At 40.9% G+C, this 20520-nt stretch overlaps 2 protein-coding genes across 4 annotated transcripts in view; both read left to right on the top strand.

Annotated features, from left to right (window-relative positions):
* The window catches only part of Cfap20dc (CFAP20 domain containing), a 251621-nt gene extending 244603 nt beyond the window's left edge, over positions 1-7018 (top strand). For 2 of the 3 annotated variants that reach the window (XM_051206686.1, XM_051206685.1), the window contains one exon: positions 6449-7018. In XM_051206686.1, coding sequence (XP_051062643.1) covers positions 6449-6561 — 113 coding nt within the window. In that variant the 3' untranslated portion in view covers positions 6562-7018. The remainder of the gene's footprint in view (positions 1-6448) is intronic. The other variant, XM_051206687.1, reaches the window with a different exon arrangement.
* Positions 1-20520, top strand: part of Fam107a (family with sequence similarity 107 member A) — a 243880-nt gene that overhangs the window by 69787 nt on the left and 153573 nt on the right. The gene's annotated exons all lie outside the window — the stretch shown is intronic.

Below are 20520 nucleotides of genomic sequence, written 5' to 3'. Positions count from 1 at the left end.
TACAGTGGTATGGCTAGGAGCCTCCCTCACATGTGATAAGTCACATTTGGAATTATAATAGAGACAACCTTGAATGTATAAAGTTGCAATAACCCCCAAAATAAGCAGCCAGGTCCTAAGTGTGACCCTTAAATGACATCTCCCAAATAAAACAGTCTCACTCATCGACACAGATGATGTTTCATTCCCAGTGGCTCCTGGTATATGATTTACCTTCCAAAAGCAACACAGCTTTCTAGTAGAAGAGGCTTTCCATCATTTCAGCTCCACCCTAGTCTTCTGTCTTCCTCCACTTGGAAAGTGCCTGTTTGCTGAAGACAAACAAAAATCAAGTGGTTCACAGTAGACCTCTCAGATGCTAGTGTGCTTGAATTTCTCCCTCTCTGGAGGATGCTGGTAACAAGACTCTCCAGGCAACTGGTGCTATGCAGAATCTTATCTCAAATGTCATCTGTATTGATTCTCAGTGACTGCCTCACAGTGACTCACTTAAACAATAGTATATTAGTATGCACATAAAAATACAGTCAGTCATTCCTTAGGATCTATAGAAGGTAAAATGCATTCTTTTTAATTCTAGAGGCAGCATCAGAAAATCGAAAGTCAAATAGAGTGTCTTGATTCCAAGATTTTAAATCTGATAAAGTGGTGCCCTTCATTTATTTTCAAGCATTAAGTCTTAACTTGCACATACAGGTTTTTCATTATCCACAGTTAAAATGCATTAAATATAGATAATTAAACAGTTGTATTAATTGCCTCTCAAAGATGAACTGGAAGGGTTATTTACCCGAACTGATCTGACTGAAGGAGAGCATCCAATATTGTTGCATTCTGTCTGACTCTGCTAGGTTTTCTTCTGTTATTGCTGCTAACCAATTTCAAAGTAGATGAAGCTGAAAGTTTGTACATAGATTATTATCTGAAAGGTATTTTATTTCAGTAGAAATTGCTTTGTTATAGGGAGAAGAGTAAAAATGTAATTTGGACGCCTGTCCAGATGCTCTGAGCCTGGTAGCAGAAAATGAGTTTATTTGTTAATTTGTCCTTTTGGAGTTTCTATATCCAGCCTTTAAATAGAGCAATTTAGCATTTTAAGGGGGAAATTTTTAAAACTTTGCAGTATTTGAGAATATAATTGAAAATTACCCCATACCCATGCAGGATAATTACCTTCCAAAACATTCCTTGAACACTTGACATCATAGTGGCAATTGCTTAATGATACTATAATTTCATTATGCAGAGCTTCCTATGGCAAAATGATTAAGTTGGAGGCCTGAGAAATTAAATTACAATGAAAACAAAACCTTTAATGTAAGTTTAAAGTACTTATTTCAGTGTAAAATTATACACTGAATTTTTGAACAAATAACATTGTTGGTAGTTTTTAAATTCATCCATTTAAAGCTTTGGTACTAAAACTCACAAAACTATGTTAGCCCCACGATTCTAATGCATGAAGCTCCCATTCTGAGTTTAGATATGTCAAGATGAATGCATTCCTTTAGCAGTTGCTGCTTTGGTTTGTCTGCATTATATGTGAAGAGCTCTGCTAATGAATCAGACCCACCTAGATCGCTCTACAGTGGGGTGATAAGACCCACAGCCCACCACAGTGGCTGTTTCCATCTTGAAAGATCCCCAGCTGGTTGTAAAATGTATTGAGTTTTCCAGTTTACTTTGTTACTGCTCTTAGTGCAAGCACAGAATACACTGAACACCTACACAGACCACTGTTCTCTTGTGCTCAAGGTTGGTCTAATCAATGCATTAGTAAAAACCAGAAATTAAATGACAGACCCACAAGCACTCATGATTCATCATTAACCTTGTGACTTATGACTTTCATATTATATGTGATAGAAAAATTAGTTTTCCTCTATAAAGCAAATTATTTTTGGTCTAAGAACTTTTAATCAGAGATGAATTTGTCCTAGTGTCCTATATAAACTAATAGGGAACTTTTTATTTCATTCAAACCCACTGTACTGTTTTTCTCTTGTCAGTAGTAAAACTCAAGCAGATGCAATTTGGGGGCCCAGGTAAGCTATAAGGAATATACCTTTGCATGTCCAACTCAGACAGCCTGTGTTCCCCATAATGACAAGTGTCTTAGTTAGATGTCTGCTGTTATGACAAAGACTATGACCAAGGGAAAGGGTGTGGAGGTAAGTCAGGTCAGGAACCTAGAGGCATGAAGAGAGGTGCTTATGGCTTGCTCCCACAGCTTGCTCAGCCTGCTTTGTTATAGCACCAGGACCACCAGGCCAAGGGCGGCACTGCCCACAGTGAGCTGGACCCTTCCTGTCATCAGTCAGGAAGAGCACTACAGGCTTGCCCACAGGCCAGTCTGGTGGGGGCATTTTCTCAATTGAGGTTCCCTCTTCCCACATGACTCTAGTTTATATCAACTGGATAAAACTACCCAACACAAGGTTTATAGCATTTGTTGAGAATTCGCTGTCTGCTGACTATAATGTCACCCTATCCCCACTGGAAAGATGTAGGTTCTATTAATATCCCAATTCACACAAAACTGAGGCTCAGCAATGAATTTTCCCAAGTGTCTCAGCTTCTGTAAGGTAGAAATGGGATATTGAGCCATTTCCACATTGTCTAAATGTCTTATTCCCTACCTCTACAAAGCCTTTGGTTTGTGATTATGGCTGTGTTGAAACTTACAAATTCTAAAAATGTACAGCTTATAGTTCATGATTTATCACATTAGTACCATAAATAGTAATAACTGCCATTTACTGACCAACTACTATGTGCTATGTACATCATCACATTCAACTTAACCACCCCCCCCCCCAAAGCCAGATAGCAAACATGGAAGAGGCAAATGAACTTGTGTCTAGACACCATTCAGGCATGCTGGAATTTGAAATTTGGAAATCAGGTATTTTTAGCCCTTCTGGAGGAACAGTGCCCAGTTAACTCCTTGTTAACCTTCTGCAGCTGCTTTGTTTGTATGGGTAAGTCACATCCGTTGGAAAGCAACTCAGCACAAGAAAGTTGGACAGAAACAGAACCCTAGAGACTGTCCTTAAGGCAACAGAAGAGATAAAGGGAAGGCAACATTTCTTCTCAGATCTCCTGTTTATTAAAAATTGTGCCAAGTATACAGGTTAGCTGCTACTGTTAATCCAATGTGGTTGATAGCAAAGTCCTGAACACTTGAAGGATATAAACCCTTGTAGTCCAAGGTTACAGAAGCTTAACAGAGGAGTCACTGGATGTGGTCCTTCATGCTATTTAGAGCTTCTACAAAATCCTCTACGAGTATTGCCCTGGCCTTCACCCTCTCTAGAGCACATTTCCATTTACTGGGCAGTTCTATGCTAATAGAATCCCTCTTTGTTCTGAGTCAAAATAGAAGTCTCAAGCCTTCTTGCCTCATCCTGGGACCCCACCAAATCCTCTAAACTCCTCATGCCTACACCACCCTCATTTTTAATTGCAGGAAGGACTAATGCCCCCATCACCAAGCTTGCTCTTTTCCTTTGGGCCTATGGAACTCATTACCCCTGGCCTCCCAATAGACTTCATCATATTCACCAGTAGGTTCTAAAATATGAGAAGTCAAGTTTCTTCTGCTTATAAATTTAATATTTGAAAATATAGGACACCTTTACATTTTTCTAGTCTATCTCATGTTTAAATTCCCAATTAAATGTGTGATTCCACACCCTTCACAAAAATATCAGGCATGGTGTTAAAAGCTAAATTTGGGCACATTAAGATTTTAAAGAGTTTATTTGAGCAGAGAGAACTCATATGCTGATCACCACTAATCTGAAGCCCAGGAGGCTCAAGTAAGGGCAAGAGAATGAGGAAACTTTGACATGTGTCATTCCTTGAAAGCTAGACCAAGAAGATAACTGTGGGAGTGGAAGGCAATTCAAGGATGCTTAGGCAGTTTCTCAACAGCAGGACTCAGGTCCTGTTTGTCTGTTTATACACTGAGCTGGGTTTTTGGTTTGTGTAACTAAGTAGGAACCCAGGGAACAGGAACAAGTTCAGATTAGTAGCCTATTAATTTCTCAAGGGTATAAGAGAAGGAATGCTGAGCTTAAGCCTCGTAACTTGACTCTGCTCCAAGCTCCACCTCTGAATCGCTACCAGGCAACCTCAGGTGAGCTATTTCCTTTTGCAGGCCTTGACTTCCTCATCTGCAAAACAGAAACCCTAAGGAACCCCTGCCTCCTCTATGCTGTCATGATTGTTTATGGAGGGCACTAGAGAAAGTGCCTTCCAGAGCATCTGGCTGAGCCAACAAAACACCAACCAGCAGGGCTGAAGCATCCATTCCTCTTGGCCCCAATTTTTGCAGATTTCACCTCAAAAGAACCAAGCCATCACATGTTTACTATATTCCCTAAGAACAAATAGTGAATGTTTTTGCTCTTACTCTTTTGGCTCTTTATCCTTTTAGCAGGACCTGCTCCCAAGTAAATCACACATGGAGGCTTATTCTTAGTCATGAATGTCAGGCCTTAGCTTGGCTTGTTTCTAGCCATCTTTTCTTAAATTATCCCAACTATGTTTTCTCTTTGGGCTTTTATCTTTCTTCTCTATTTTCCTACTCTGTGGCTGGCTGGCCCTGATATCCTCCTCTCCTCTCTCATTTCTCTCTTCTTCCTTGTTTCTCCTCCTATTCTCTGCTTGCCAGCCCTGCCTATCCTTGCTCCTGCCTTGCTATTGGCCAGTTAGCTCTCTATTAAATCATCAGGTGTTTTAGATAAAGAATCACAGCTTCACAGAGTTAAACAAATGCAGCATAAGCAAAAGTCACATACCTTAAAATAATGTTCCCCAACAAACAAACCTGTTTCTTATCTTTGTGTGCCTAGCACCCCACTCAGGGTTTGGCTCTAGGAAGGGTTATGTTAAATAGTCCAGATAGTAACAAGAAGGATGAGCTATGAAGTGGCTTCAAAGGCTTGCTTCTCATGTGGGCACATACCCATGGACCTAACTCCAGTTTGCCAATGCCCTGATAGTGATTGTGACAGCTCACTCTGATCTAGCTGGCTAACATGCAAGCCCCACCACCACCACCACCACCTGATTGTACTATGAGCTGTAACATTTAGGATGGTGAGCTTTGTGTATTGTATTGTATTGTATTGTATTGTATTGTATTGTATTGTATTTTTAAGGAGGACATTACTGTGTCTCCAAAACTAAGATGGAGAGCAGTTTAGCACGACACCAGACACTTACCTTTGACCATGTACACACACACACACACACACACACACACACACACACACACACACACACTCAAACATGTTCACACCCATGAACCATGCACGGTTTTTACTGAACCTCTGTCACTTGCAAATCTTTCTCTCATGCTCACTGCTAAAGCCCTTTGTATGAGGAGCTCGCGCCCACTTGTCCTTAGTTGGCTAAGCCAACAAAGACAAAGTGTCTAACCGCCTCCTTTTCTCTGAGCCTTACCTCACCCTTCTCAGAAGTGAAGACACAGACTGTCTGAAGGACATAGGACTCTCTTCCAAATGCCAAAGTCCTTTACAATATTGAGCACACAAAGGATTCTTGTAAGACATTTTTAATTGTATACTACTTATTGGAAACTGCTAATGATTTAGGCAATGTTCCCTCTGCTCAAACTATCATCTATATCCCCATCAAGCTTATACCTTCCTACCACAAAGGAAATGACAGTCTATCGCTTGTGTTTTGTGTGCTATGGATCGTAGCTTTACAAATAGCAGCATTTAAATACATAGTTCTCTGGTAGGCTTTTTGAAACAAAATGAGTAAAGACTCTCTCTTTTGACCTGGACTCATACTTCTCTGCATTAGACACAGCTCTGACACATATAGGACTTTAGAACTGTAGTAAATGAATTTTGGATATCATCCAGCATTTCATGATCCCAGCACATGTCCTTTGACTCTGCCATTTTATTCTTTTTCCTTCAGACTCTTCTCTATGCCATTTTAGTTTTGCTTGACGTTTTTCTTGTTGTTGTTGTTTTATTCTTTTTATGTATAAGAGTGTTTTACCTGCTTGTATGTTTATGTACCATGTATACAGTACCCAAGGAGGCCATAAATGGGTGCTGGGTACCCTGAGACTAAAAGTTCAAGCTGTCATGTAGGTGCTGGAAATCAAATCTGGGTCCTCTGGAAAAGCAGCCAGTGTGTTTTTAACCACTGAGTCATCATCCCAGCTGCCAGTTTGCTTTTTATCCTTCATTGTGGAGCTGACCCTTTGAGTACCTGACATTGCTTCTCAAATGTACACCACTCATGTACCTACCCTGTCCATCCTTCCCAACCTAACCGATGCCTGCATAGAGAAAATTTCTTGAGCAATAGTAATCCTTACTCTGCCTCCCTTCCGAGGTGACACTTTAGGAATCCGTGCCAGGCCAATAGCTGACGTATCTGTCACCTTGACCTACAGGTGAAGAGGCCCTGAGTGCAGAAGAAGATGAGGAGTTACTGACTTTGTTGTATGACCCATGCCTCAACTGCTACTTTGACCCTCAGACTGGGAAATACTACGAGCTGGTGTAGCTCCCACCCCCAGGGCAGAAAGCAGCCACAGTGGATGGAACATGACAGCAACATGACAACCACAATGGGCACCGTGACCTGTGTGTTGTGCAGGTGGGCCCAAAGAGTCAAAAGGATTGGAGAAGTGCTTTGTAAATGGTGTTCAATGTTAAGAATGCCAGCGTTCTCTTTGTAGCTGTGTGTGTGGCTTTGAAACTTGTGATGGAATTAAATCAGACCACAGATCTTAGGTCCTGAATTTGCTCTTAGTTGTTCATTCCCAACGTCTAAGTGTCATTATGTTATATAAGCAAATTAATGATTACTTGTTCAGATTTTTCCAGTGTTAATCTCTGATACATGATGGCTTGATACACTACAAAAGGTGTATTCTTGTTTAAAGATGTCTGAAACATTTTATAGCTTGTTTGTATTAAAAATAAAGTATAGTGGTCAAGAGACCACTTCCTCTTTTTTCCTCCCTGTTGTCTTTACCAGATTATTCCCAGGCCACTTCCCATTCCTTTAGACTCTTAGGAAACATGAACGAGTTGGATTTTTGTGCCTAGGTTTTTGGGTGTGAGCTATTCTGTCTTCTCAGTCCAGTGCCTTGAGTGAGCACTTGCAGAGATCACAGCGCTGTTAAGATTAGACTGCTCAGCACCGCAGTTGCTTTTACTCCTCTTTACCACTTAACTTTGAATTCTAATACTCAAGCTCTATGGATCCAGATGTAAGAAGGAATTGCCATCTGAACACCCTTTCATGCCTCCCTTGCTGCTTCTGTGACCTGTGCCTAGAGAGACTGGATGGCTTTTTCTTATCTTTAAGGTAACATCAGAGCAGCTCTGCTTGCATCCCAAGGCAAGAAGTGTGCGTGTTCTGCATCCAGGTAGCTGGCCTTGAATCATGTGCCAAGAGCATTAAGACTGAGCTGGGGAAGTTCTTATTCACAGGCATGTGTTGTTTTTCCATAGAGGTTTTTTTAATAAGAAAAGGTACTATTAGAAAGGAAAAATTATTGGTGTGTGGTTGGATTTAACAGCAGTGCTCTGGTTTCATTTAATGTTGCCCGATAGAGGAAATAGGAACTTTTTCCATAAGCAGATTGGGCTCTTGTTCAAAGGATCATACATTATTTAAAGCCATGTTTGTGCATGATAAGCTTTTAATCCTTTTTCTCAAATTATACCTTTGTTATGAATGTCTCTCAAATATCTTCATGTTTACAAAATGAAAATGAATAAAAGGAGGATTCATTGAGCAGGCAAAATTACAAAAGATTTACAGTTTGTTTTGGGGGGTGTTTTATTCTATATTTTGAGACAGGATCTCACTATGTAGCCCTCTTGACTGGCTTGGAACTCTCGCTATGTAGACCAGGCTATCCCCAAACTCACAGAGATCCACCCCTCAGTGCCTCCAGAGTGCTGGGGTTGAGGCATGAGCCACCATACCCATGTAAATTGGAGTTGTCTTGATTAAGAGCTTGAAGATTTAAATGGGGGTTAAAAAGCCTTGCCCCTACTTTAAACAGTCTCTAGGCCATCTACAGAATAGACCATGTTGTTGAACAGTTTTTTTAGTTAGGACTCGCAGTTACGTCAGAAACATAAGCTGCTAAATAGGGAGGCGGGTAAGGATGCAAGAATGTCCCATCTTTCCCAAAACAGGTTGCTTCCCAGTTTCCAGGCAGATTTAAGGTGAGACCCCAAGAACAATGGAAAACTCTGCTAGGATCCTTTGTAAAAATAGACAGCCCACAGCTCAGATGCAAAGAATGACTGGACAAGCACGCTGGGGATCAGGGTGGGAGTCGTGGTAGCTGTCATGTGATCCTGGAGCTGCAGCCACTGTCCATTTCTCATGACAGTTGGTTATCACAATGGCAGTGGTACCTTTTCCTGTCTCGGGTTTATGCTTAAGGATCAAGAAATCAATGAGGCAGGGTAAGAAGTCTTATACAGTTGACATATGTGAAGCCCAAACTAGCAAAAGGAAACCTAGGAACATACTTGCAGCCCAGATTCAAATGATCAGGCACCTGACTATGCATGGTGGCATTCCAAGATCTATGAAGTACTCTGGCTCATTATAATACCAAAATGCATGCCCCTGGGTGAGGGTTTAAGATGTCAGTGAGATATGTAACACATGAAGTTTACAGGTCCAAATGTAGAGCTTGGGCCAGACAGTCTGCACTAGGAGCCCAAGATGCCCAATGCCAAGAATCCCATGCTGTACAAATGGGCCAAAAGCATGCCCTGACTCTACAGCAGACCCTTGCTCTGCTACACTCTCTCTGTCCCAGCCTTCTTTCTCCCTGGAAGTGAATCTTTTTCTAACAAATCTTCCCTCCTGTTACAACTGTGTCTCTTCGAAATTTGTTGTTCAGGGACATAAGAACTTTGAACCACCAGGAGTTGTCTTCAGACCCCTGATGATATCAACCAATGTCACTAGCAAGCCTGCTTGTCCATTTTTCACAGGGCCCATGGGATGAGGGTAAGAGAGTCCCTAAGGAGAAAGGCTGCTGTTAATGAAAGGGGGGGTGTCAGGCAGACAAAAACCAACCAAAGGTTATCTCTGCCTCTCCTCTGTCTCTTCTTGCTCTCTGAAGCTCTCCTCATAACTCTTAATTACAAAGTCCTCAAGCCAGGACACTCCTCTCCCATAACCAACCATATAGAAATATTGGCTTTCATTTTCAATTCAGAAATGCAGCTCAGGATAACAGCTGGTGAAGTTTGAGGCAGGACTTCTTCTGTGGATGAGGGAAGAAAGCTGTAGAAGTCCCTGTGAACTGAGATACCACTCCAAAGGTGGCTACCACAAAGTCTTAATTAACCAGTCTATACATTTGATTGTCTTTTTTAAAGGGAAGCAGATGAACAGTTGGCTACAAAAAATAGAAGAAGTAAAAAATAAAGTGCATTTCACACCACCAATTTTAAGCCAAAGTGATACATGCAGTTTATTTGGAAACTCACTGGCTGGGCTTTACTTCACTGTATCAAGTTCTGTTGCCTCCTGGAGTTTCCTGCAACTGATGCCCGAGTTCTAGATCCAGAGTCTGGCCAAACACCTGGACATTGCAAGTTTCTGAAACAAATTTAATTTGTGGTACAGTTAAAGGTCTCTGGAAAGACTGATGGCATGTGTGCCTGTGGAAACCATTCCATAGCACCTGCTGTTTTCAAGGCCTTAATTTCTAATATATGTCACTTACATCTAGAACTGATGGCTGTAATGGACACTGAAAACAATAGATGGGCTCAATCTGGAGCCACACCCGAAGGTAATTTCTATCAGTCTGGAGACTGATTTAGTATCTCATTTCCTTTAATCAGAAGGAAACTTAGTTTTAGCCTTCAATCTCTAAGTGATTATTGAATTACAGATCGCAATTAATAGGAATTATGAAAGAGCAACTGTCAACAATGCATCCTATCACAGCAATGATTTAGTGTCCCTGGAAATGATGGATGCTCTCTGCCTCCCCCACCCCAGCCCTAACAGCCCTTTCTCCCGGTCCTATTAATCTCCTTTCCATTAAAGGAAAAGACTAGCATGCATATGCAGAGTTTGGCAAAATACTTTGCCATATAGTATCTCTCTCTTTTATATTAACTTCATTCAAATCAGTTGTCTCAAACATATTCTTGGTTTGAGGTTTTGTATTGTTTTTACTATAAACTTTTAAGAAACAAAACTAGTGCCATCACTGAGTACAGAAGTTATTAAAAGAGTTAGTTTTAAAATTGTTCTTTGGCTTTAGTAAGATCCAGCTTCTGGAATTGCTGGAATTGTGGAAGCTTGGCATCAGCTACACACCTGTTTGTGTTGCAGCATCTCAGTTTTATACATCATTCATTTTGCATTCCAGACAACCTGGTCACAGAATTCTGTTTTCTCTATTTCTCCTATTAGATGGGTTGGTGTGCAATCATCTACTTTGGCATAGAGAAAATAATCCAAAACTACTTCCTTAAACCTCAAACTTTATAATTCAGATTGAAAAACTGATTTCCCAGAGGGTAGGTTTTTCTCACAGAGATCCACCTACCTCTGCCACCCGAGTGCTGGGATTAAAGGCTGGTGCCACCACTACCCCACTATCTCCTTCTCTTTCACTCTGTAGATCCCTTCCCTCAATTGTCACAGAGGAAACTCAATAGGCTCACAGCCTTAAATGTCAAGGATCAGCACTGTCCAGTGTGCCTGCTAAGAAATAGAACTTCTGATCCAGATCAGTAAATGCAGTGGGAGTGGAGGGAAGCACTAGAGATGTAGGACTGTCCTTTGTCTTTATAGAGAGGATCCCAGTTGGGGAGTGTGCATAGAAGTGTGTGTGTGTGTGTGTGTGTGTGTGTGTGTGTGTGTGTGTGTGTGAGTGAGTGTGTGTGTGTGTGTGGGTGTGAGTGTGGGTATGTGTGAGTGTGTGTAAGGGTGAGTGTGTATGTGAGTGTGTGTCTGTGTGTGTACCTGTGTGTGTGTGAGTGTGTGAGTGTGGGTATGTGTGAGTGTGTGTAAGGGTGAGTGTGTATGTGAGTGTCTGTGTGTGTGTGTCTGTGTGTGTGCCTGTGTGTGTGAGTGTGTGTGTCTGTGTGTTTGTGTGTGTGTGTGTGTGTGTGTGTGTGTGTGTGTGTGTGTGTGTGTGTGTTGGGGAGGAGGTATAGCACCTGAATATTCTTTGGAAGAATTTCAAAGATGGATCTGTTCACCCTAGATAGGAAAGGTGAGGACAAACCAAAGAAAGGATTCCAGCAAAGCCCAGATTAATGTACCAGTGAATCAAGTGGAGTTATTTACAGGTGCATGGGTGACTCAGAGGCTGCTACACCACCAGGAAGTTTCCTGAGCAACTTACTGGCAGTTACACCACTGAAAAGTTATCCACATCAGGGCAACTCACAAAACATTGCACCACTGTGGATCCTGTAAGCATCTTTCAGGGAGCTATGCTACTGAAGACTACCTCTCTGCCATCACCTTTCCAAGGTCTATGGAACTGGACCTCATGAAGGCTATGAGCTGAGCTGTTTTCCCTCTTCCTTTCCAAGGGAATTTTTTTATTTAAATTAAAAACAATCTTATTTTCCATACCAATCCAAGTTCTCAATCCCTTCCATCCTCCCATGTCCCCCACCACCACCTCCATCCCACCCCTCTTCCACTCACCAGGGAGGATGAGGCATCCCATGAGAGATCATCAAAGTCTGTCACATCATTTGGGGAAGGGCATAGGCTGAGCGAGTATCCCTCCATAGGGAATGGGCTCCCAAAGTCCATGCACTAGGGATAAATACTGGTTCCACTGCCAGAGATCCCATAGACTGACTGCTCTGGCCTCCCAACTGACACTCACATTCAGGAGTCCTGTTTCAGTTCTATTCTGGTTCCCCAGCTGTCAGACTGGGGTCACTTGTATAAATGGCTATTTTTGCTTATGCTCTGCTACTCAGCGGCCATGGTGGGTGGAGTTTTCTATCTCTGCCATGACTTTTCTTCATATGCTAAACTGGAGCTCAGTCCCTACCCTACTTTCCTGTCACACTTGATTCAAGATGGCTATGCTTGTGTCCAACACAGAAGTAGCCACACAACAGGCTAGGAGTGGTTAGAAGAGTTGTTGCTCCTTGGATTTCGTAGTGGCTAGATACTTCACAGATTCCTGACCAGGCCACAAGATCTTCTTCAGACTCACTTTTCATCCAAAACCAGGAATACTGAAAGCTCAATATTCCCCAGCTGAGACCTCCATTACCCACGATGAAGAAACATTCTCCCATTTTCAATTATACACACATATAACTGTAGGTAACACAGTTAACTTCTAACAAAGGATAAATCTAAATGAAGGTTCATTCATCATGGATATTGCACCTTTACATCTTAATGAATACTTTGGTTCTGGTTTGTGTGGTTTTAATATAATTTACAATCACATTAAGTCAAAATAATTTGACTTATAAGAATTAAATTGCCAATAAACATGGGCCACAGATAACACTAATTTTTACTGCTGACATATTCTTCTGCAGTTAATCACCTGTAATTCCGTGAAGCGTTACAGAAGTGAAGTGTGGGAAATGGTATTGATTGGTTTTCATCAGCCCAACTAATCATTGTCAGTGTTTTTTGCTGAACTTGGCAAGATCTAAGCATATAAGCTTTCTTCTAATAGTAATAAGTATTGTCAATATTTTAACCTGTGGATCAGAAATGGTCTCTAATTTGCCATAGTGGGTACTTCCAAAAGCACTGGGGAACTGCTATTCTTGGGACTTTAATTATTGAAAATCATCTGGGAGAATTTAGCCCAAGAAGTTCAGCAGGGGAAATTACTTTTGTTAATTTCTGATAATATGCCATTATGAAATATAATTTCTATTAATAGAGTTTCCGTGATCTATTAGTAAGTCAAGGCATAGGATTAAAAGTGCCCTCAGCTTTGCTTTATATCTTCCTGAAGAAAGATTATCTTAATTAAAGATATCAAGGAAATCTCACCATTTGCTTTTTGTACTGTATCTTGGCTTTGTGTCACTATAATGAAATACATGATGCTGGCTACTTCTTGAAAAAGAAAGAATTTACTTGACACATATTTTTGAAAGTTCAAAAGTCCTATCACACAGTTCACACTCTGTGGCATGAGATACTCACTTGGCTTCATAGCTTCACAGTGAACAACAACACAGTGTCAAGAACAAACAATTACATGTGCCAACAGGAGCACACAGTGTGTTGGTCAAACTCTCCCTCTTGTGAAAATGTCTCCAGGGGCCTGAGGAGCCTCCACAGGTTCCACCTTTCAAAGTTGCTTAGCAACCAGTAGTGCCACCCCAGAGATACCAAGCCTCCAAACACAGTAAGCCCCTTGGGGACACCCAACCAACACCTGGGCCATAGAACATAGATCTACAAAACTGGATCATACATTTAAAATCATGCCATAATTTCTCTTAGAATTTTTTCAACCAAACCCACTAAAGAAAACTTTGCTTTGCCATTGGACCTTCCTTGATACTTTTAGTAAGTATAATATCCTTCCCCTAATACTTAACTTTTCTTTGACTTCTGACATATAGACAATTCTAAAAATCATGAAAAATAAAATGTGTCTAGGTGTTTAGAGATGAAATGTTAAGCAGTGTCTCTTTAGTTAGCTTATTTCAACAAATTCTAATCTGAAGTTAGGTACTGTCAAAAACATCTGCCATAGAAAATCCATTCCTCTTTTTAAAAAGGACTATTTCTCAGCTAAGCAAAATAACCTACGTATGCTTCAGGTAAGAAGCAGGGTATAGCTCAGTGGCAAAGTGCTTGCTTAGCCTGTGCAGTGCCCTGGGTTTGGTCCCTACCACAGGAAAAAAGAGGGAAGCAATGGAAATGGAGACAGAAAGGGGGAGAGAAAACCAGGTAAGAGCAGAAGGGATGAAGTTCAAATATTCTCTGCTTGGCAACTGTGTTATCATTAGTGATGACAACAGCCTAAATATATAAGGGACATGAAGATTTAGATTTATACTTTTGGAGAGTTTTTATTTGCTTGTGTTTTCAGTCTCATATAGTGACTATCATCCTTGGCTCCGCATTGAATTTCAGAAAATTCTAAAAATTGCTACAACCGGTCCCACTCCTGGCTATTCCTACCTCCTCACTCCAGCCTGGGGTTGTACCTTGGCATCAGAATATTTGCAAGTTCCCCATAGATCCTTATATGGATCCAAGGCTTAAACCACCTGACCAAGCCACCTCTCCTTGCCTGCCTTTCCTTCTCTTCTTGACTTCTTGTGGGACTAGAGTGAGCAGTTTGGAGAGTTCCAAAAACATACAATGCCAGTATCATTCAACCATTTCAATCAGCAGACTGGCCATAGGTAGATCTATAGGCGATCCAATAACATCCTGATGGCTGAGGTTAGCCCCACTGTGGTTGATTGCTGCTAAAAAACATACTTGTTTTTGCTTTCTTCAGGTTCACTCTGTGTGCACTTCAAGCTAACGTGTTCATTCTCTTTCTTCGCTGTCAGATGATAGCTAGTCTATGTTCCTGGACGTATCTGGGACTCAGCTTCCAAATTGATAAAGGAAGGAAGATCATTGAGTGAGTGTTTGAAAGTGATTGAAGCCACTGTCTTAGGCTATTGAGATCAGCACAGGGGTCACCCCTCATCCTGAGTGGGTATATTCCAAGACTCCCTGGGAATGGCTGAAACTGTGACTAATATCAGACTCTTTATCTGCTGCCTTTCTTCCTGTGTGTACAGAACTATGGAGAAGCTTCATATATAAACAAGGCACATAGTAAGAGATTAACAATAACAAATCAAATAGAACTATTTGAGACTAGATTGCAATAGAAGCTATGTGAATGGTCTTTCACAAAGTATCTGAACTCATTACATTATAGTGACACTTCAATGCTTTACCACAGTTAACTGGGCCTGAAAAAAAATGGAATTGCTCTCACAAAAATGGTGTGTGGGAGAGTGTTTTGTATAACTAAGATCCATCAGGTCACCAAACTATTCATGACTTAGGACCATTTCTAAAACTTCCAGGAAGCCTTAGGGGTTTTCTATCTATTTTAACTCTTAGGGGATTAAAGCTATTTTTCTACCACATAAAATGCATTCATTCAGAACTAACCAAAAGCATAGACCTTGGCTTTTGCCTTTCCTGGGCCTATAGCATTATTCTGAATGTAAATAGTCAGAAGAGACAAAGGGAACTGAAAATCTCCCATAAGTCACCACTTCAGGATCATAGCTCTCCCTAATGTCTAATCTCAAATGAGAAGTACTTTGGGCCAGGAAAGAACTATAATGGTTAATGCACAGCATGATGATGAGACAGAGAAGAAAGGTCCAGAGAAGGCAAGAAATCTATGGTGATATCTTGTTTGTACAAATAAAGTGAATCTGAAGATCAGAGGGTGGAGCTTGCCACTAGCTAACCATAGAAGTCTGGAGGTCTGTAGAGAAAGCAAGGTGGCTGAGTAGAGAAAGGAATATAGGCGGGAGGAAACAGGAACTTGTCCTTTCCACTGGGAAGCTAATGAGGTAAAGGTGGCTTTGGTTTGCTCCTTCTCTCTGATCTCTCAGCATTTTTCTCTATATCTGACTCCGGGCTCTTATTATTAAGACCTATTAGAACCCTTGTTAAGAAATCAGTCAGCCAAAAGCCAAGTCACAGGGTCTTGGAGGACCACAGACCTCTGCTCAAGACTTCTGCAAGTGATTTGGGTGACTGATTGGTGGAGTAAGAATATAAACTAATTTGTGTGCAAAATCTTAAGTGGCAATTTAATATCAGCAAGCAGGAAACTTGGAGACACGCACAAGCACAATGCTGACTGGTGAACTATGGACTTAGCGCGTATGACAGGCTCTGGGAATTTTTCCCGATATGCTTATCATTACCTGAGGTGCTGGACCAAGGACTCGCAGGCTGCTCCACAGTGGCTATTGTAACATCCCTGAAAGCATGTGTGGATGTGCAGATACTTTTCTGCATGCAATTAGAGTTTCATACTCTGCTCAAAAGGCTGAGCTTTAAAAATGTTTAATCTGAAAACTACATACCCTTGCTCAAAAGAATCAGTATTTCCTGAGAACTGGAGGAAGTAAAGGAACCCACCTGTGCTAGCTGGTACTGTCCAGGAAAACAGGCACTTCAGAAGCTGTCCGAAACTGGATTCATTCAGTATTTGTAATAATTCAGGTCTGAGCCATAGGGTTGAAAGAACTAATTCCAACATGAATTTTCAGAGTCTTATTGAAGATTAAATCAACAGTTCCCATACAAAGATCTCAGATGTGTTAAGGTGACCAACCAGTTCATGTCAATTTAGTTTATTTATATGATTTTGGTTTCGTTTTGGTGTGGTTTGGTTGTTATCTTGTTTTATTTTTCTACTTTATCCTTCATGGTACTGTGTAGTGAGATATTCACCTTGTCTGCACCTGTGGCATAGACCACGCCCATTGGGGGATGGAGACAGGGTCTCCCCAGGATGGAGACCTGGGGGAATTAAGGCTGAAGAGGGAGCTCGGAGAGCTCTCTTTCTTGCAGCACAGGGACAGGAGTACATCCGGAGGCATCCTTGGGACCAGGAACCTGCTGGTGTTCATCTGTCTATGTTGTGAGTTATTTCTCCCTGAATAAACATCTATTCAGCCTATTTGTTTCTCCTGATCCATATTAAACATCAAGATCTGGTGTCAGAAGCGGGATCTGGATTTTCACCAGACCTGGTTTTCACCCAGGTGGCAGATGCCGCTCCCTTCCCCCACCATCCCCGAACGGGCAAGGTCCCTTGCCTAACCACGTGGACTCACCAAAGCTTGTGGGACGTTTGCCTCTGCCCTATAACTCCTTCACCTCCAAAGCAGCCCTAAGAAGGCACTCACTGCTTCTCATCTTTTGCCCATTTCCCCACTTTGCCTTTAATGAAGAGATTTCCTCCTTATGGAAAGATAATGAATATTGGCAGAGAGCATGCAATAATTTTTTGGGAATGATTAGCAACAATTATCCCAAAAGTGAAAGAATCAAATTCATAAAGAAAACAATTTGGATCCTTCCATGCATTGTAAGAAAAACACCTATCTCTGGAGTTCCTACATTCTACACTGATGCAAACAAATCTGGTAAGGCAGGATATAAATCAGGAAAAATAAGTAAACTAGTTCAAAGCCCTTACAATTCTGTATAAAAGGCAGAATTGTATGCCATTCCCATGGAGCAATCATCATCCCAGTTCAGCAGGAAGTAACCTTAAGGTAACAATGCCCCCCTTTCCCTATTCTAGGCATTTAGGGATAATATTCATCTTCTTAGGGTTGGATATGGAAGGTGATGCTTAGATTCGGGTATCTCTTTTAGACAGGGATAGGGTATGGTTGGGGAAGGTATGATTTAGATGGGATATGGGTATTAGCCTATCTTCTTGTGAATTATTTTAGTAATAGTGAGATATTAGTATCATACAGCTTGCATGGTTATGGATTCTTATACATGATAACCTGTGTAAAATTAAGTTTATTCCCTTTCAAGAATTATATATAAACTATATTTTTGTCATATTGTGAAAACTCTCCAGTTATTGTTTTTGCACAATATCCTTACCATATTCTATGTATGTATACTTTTACTTATGTTCAAGACAATTTTGTATATTGATACAATTTAGGATATTTTTATCATGATGTACTTTATAGTTATACCTCTGTTCTAGACATTTCTACTCTACCTCTTCTTTAGGGATTTACATGTATATATATATGTATATATACTCAGGGAAGTTTCAATCAGTATTATAGCTAGGTTCCTGAGTATTACAGATTATCTTCTCCCATGTTTCCTATACCTGTGAGATTAGTCAGAAATAGATGCTTAATCTTCAAAGACTTTATAGACCTGCAGAACATGGCATTTAAATGTACTCTGTTGACATGAGACACTATTGCTCCTGATAGCACCATGCACTTTCCCAAAAAAATGTTGGATACTGTTGTCGCTCCTTCTGGAGTCCATCCTTGCTTCAGCTATGGCCTCTTGGGCAAAGAACTGCCCCCACCTCGACCACTGATTTGAACGTGCTTGCAGGAGACAAACATAGAAGATTGCTGAACCCTGCCAAGTCAGAGTAAGACAGCCTTTTTTTACCTCCCTGCTTTTGTTGTGGTTTGTCAGGTACTCTAGGCCTTAGCCAAAATTGGCTGTACCAACGTTGCTGTGAGACCTTGGGTGACTGTCCAGGTAGTATGCTGTTTGTATCCTTGCTGCACCTTTTGGAAGTTGCCCATCCACACTTCCTGCCTACCCTAGTATTATTATTTTCCTTCTCAGGTCTTTGATGAGGTTGAAGATTAAATTATCACAACTATTATTCTATCTTCCTAGTTAGATATATTAGGTACTAAACTTAAGCTTTCCAGCTTAAGACAACTCCATTGTAAACCCTGTTTCAACTTTATCCTAGGACTAGTTAGGTCTTAAGTTTGTATGTTCTCAATTTTCATTTTCTTAGAGCACACTTGTTATTCACTGTTTTGTATATAGTTTTTGTATCTAGCCCAAATCTTTTCTTTAGACTAAAAGGGGAATTGTAGTGAGATATTCACCTTGTCCGCACCTATGGCATAGACCATGCCCATTGGGGGTGGAGGCAGGGCCAGACGTGACCTGGGGGAACTAAGGCTGAGGAGGGGGCTTGGAGAGCTCTCTTGCTTGCAGCATGGGGGCAGGAGTATATCCGGAGGCATCCTTGGGACCAGGAACCTGCTGGTGTTCATCTGTCTATGTTGTGAGTTATTTCTCCCTGAATAAACGTCTATTCGGCCTATTTGTTTCTCCTGATTCTTATTAAACATTGATAGTACTTATGGAATTTTCTCAGACATCTTATTTTTACTATTAATGCAAGTACTATTAATACAAGTTATTATTATGTCTCTATTTTAGGGCATATTAAGAGTACTTTAAATAAGAAAGACCTGTAATTCCAGATGTATGCAGTTCCAGATTGGCTCCCTTCCCCTCAGGCTAAATCAATGACACTTGTCTAATGATTGGATCCAATTATATTAAATTTAAGAAATGAATTTTCAGCTTTGCCTTTCCTATTCAGAAGGTCAACCACTCTTACGAGTTTTTTTGTAAAAACATTTGCAAATATCTCCCCAAGTTTTCATTGAGAATTTAATCACAGCTTAGAAAAAGCTTCACCAAGCACATACTAGTGTCTTCGCAAACACAGTTTCCCATCCATCCCTTATGTTTGCAGCTCAGACTCTGGTGAGGACTGCATATTCACATCCAAAGGAGTCTGTTTCTGACACTCCTTTCATGCCAGGCTGGGTGTTAGGAACCAACTAAGGTGAGAAGCAACTTTTCAATTAACCCCACACTATCACCTCTAACTACCAGGCTACACTGCACACGCCAGCCTCTAAACTAGTATCTACTATATATTTCACAGTGGTTTCACTCACCTAAAATGGTAAAGAACATCTTTCAACTGATCTTGAACCATCCTTTCTGGCACTGTTCTACCACATGATCAAAGGCCGCAAGCAATGCGTGCATCATTGCAACAACTGCTACTTGATGTTCATGCACAAAGCTCATTGGTTCTTCAAATGCATCCCCTGCTATTTCTGCAACATCTGTACTAAGCTGGCATCACCAATACCACCAGTTAATGTGTTAAAGGGAAACTGTGTCTCATTTTTTACCTAATAAATCACTATAATAGCCATGGGGTTATGACTATTCAGCACTTAACCATGGCCCAGGAATCAATGGTTGTCCTTGAGTTTCTTTATTGTCAACACAACCATTTATTGAGTTCTCACTCTGCTCCCAAGCTCTGCATTGAGCCATGCTTTCTCAGTTTCTTTTCCTATTATCATGATATATATAATAATATATAACATGCATATGATATCTAATATATACCCTGACAAAAGCAACTCAAGGGACAAAGGTTTGTTTTGTCTCACAGTTCAAGGTTGTTCATTATGCAGGTAAGTCACAACAGTATTCATCTGAGGCAGCTCATCATATTGCATGGACAGTCAGAAGCAGACAACAATGAATGCTTCTATTCAGGTCATTTTCTCCTTTTTATTCGGTCTAGGATTCCATGTTACATAGTGCCATCTATGTTTAGTGGGTCTTTTACTCCAAATATCCTAATCAAGATAATCCCCCACAGGCATGTCCAGGAGCCTTTCTTCCAGGTAATTCTAGATTTCATCAAGTCCACAATTGTAGTTAACTATCATACATGTAGATGCCCTATCTAATCCTCATAACAGCTCAGGAGAAAGTATCAATCCACTATATAAACTAGGAAGCTGAAGTCCCAGCAGACTCAGGATCTTTCTGGGAGGCCATGCAGGTAGCCATATGGATGACATCAAAGCTCATGACTTAGCCACCAGGGGCACTACTGGCATGAAT

The sequence above is a fragment of the Phodopus roborovskii genome, unplaced genomic scaffold, assembly GCF_943737965.1.
Source record: "Phodopus roborovskii unplaced genomic scaffold, PHOROB, whole genome shotgun sequence".
Lineage (NCBI taxonomy): Eukaryota > Metazoa > Chordata > Mammalia > Rodentia > Cricetidae > Phodopus > Phodopus roborovskii.
Note: the sequence above shows the minus strand (reverse complement) of the source record. Positions and strands in the feature narration are given on the sequence as shown.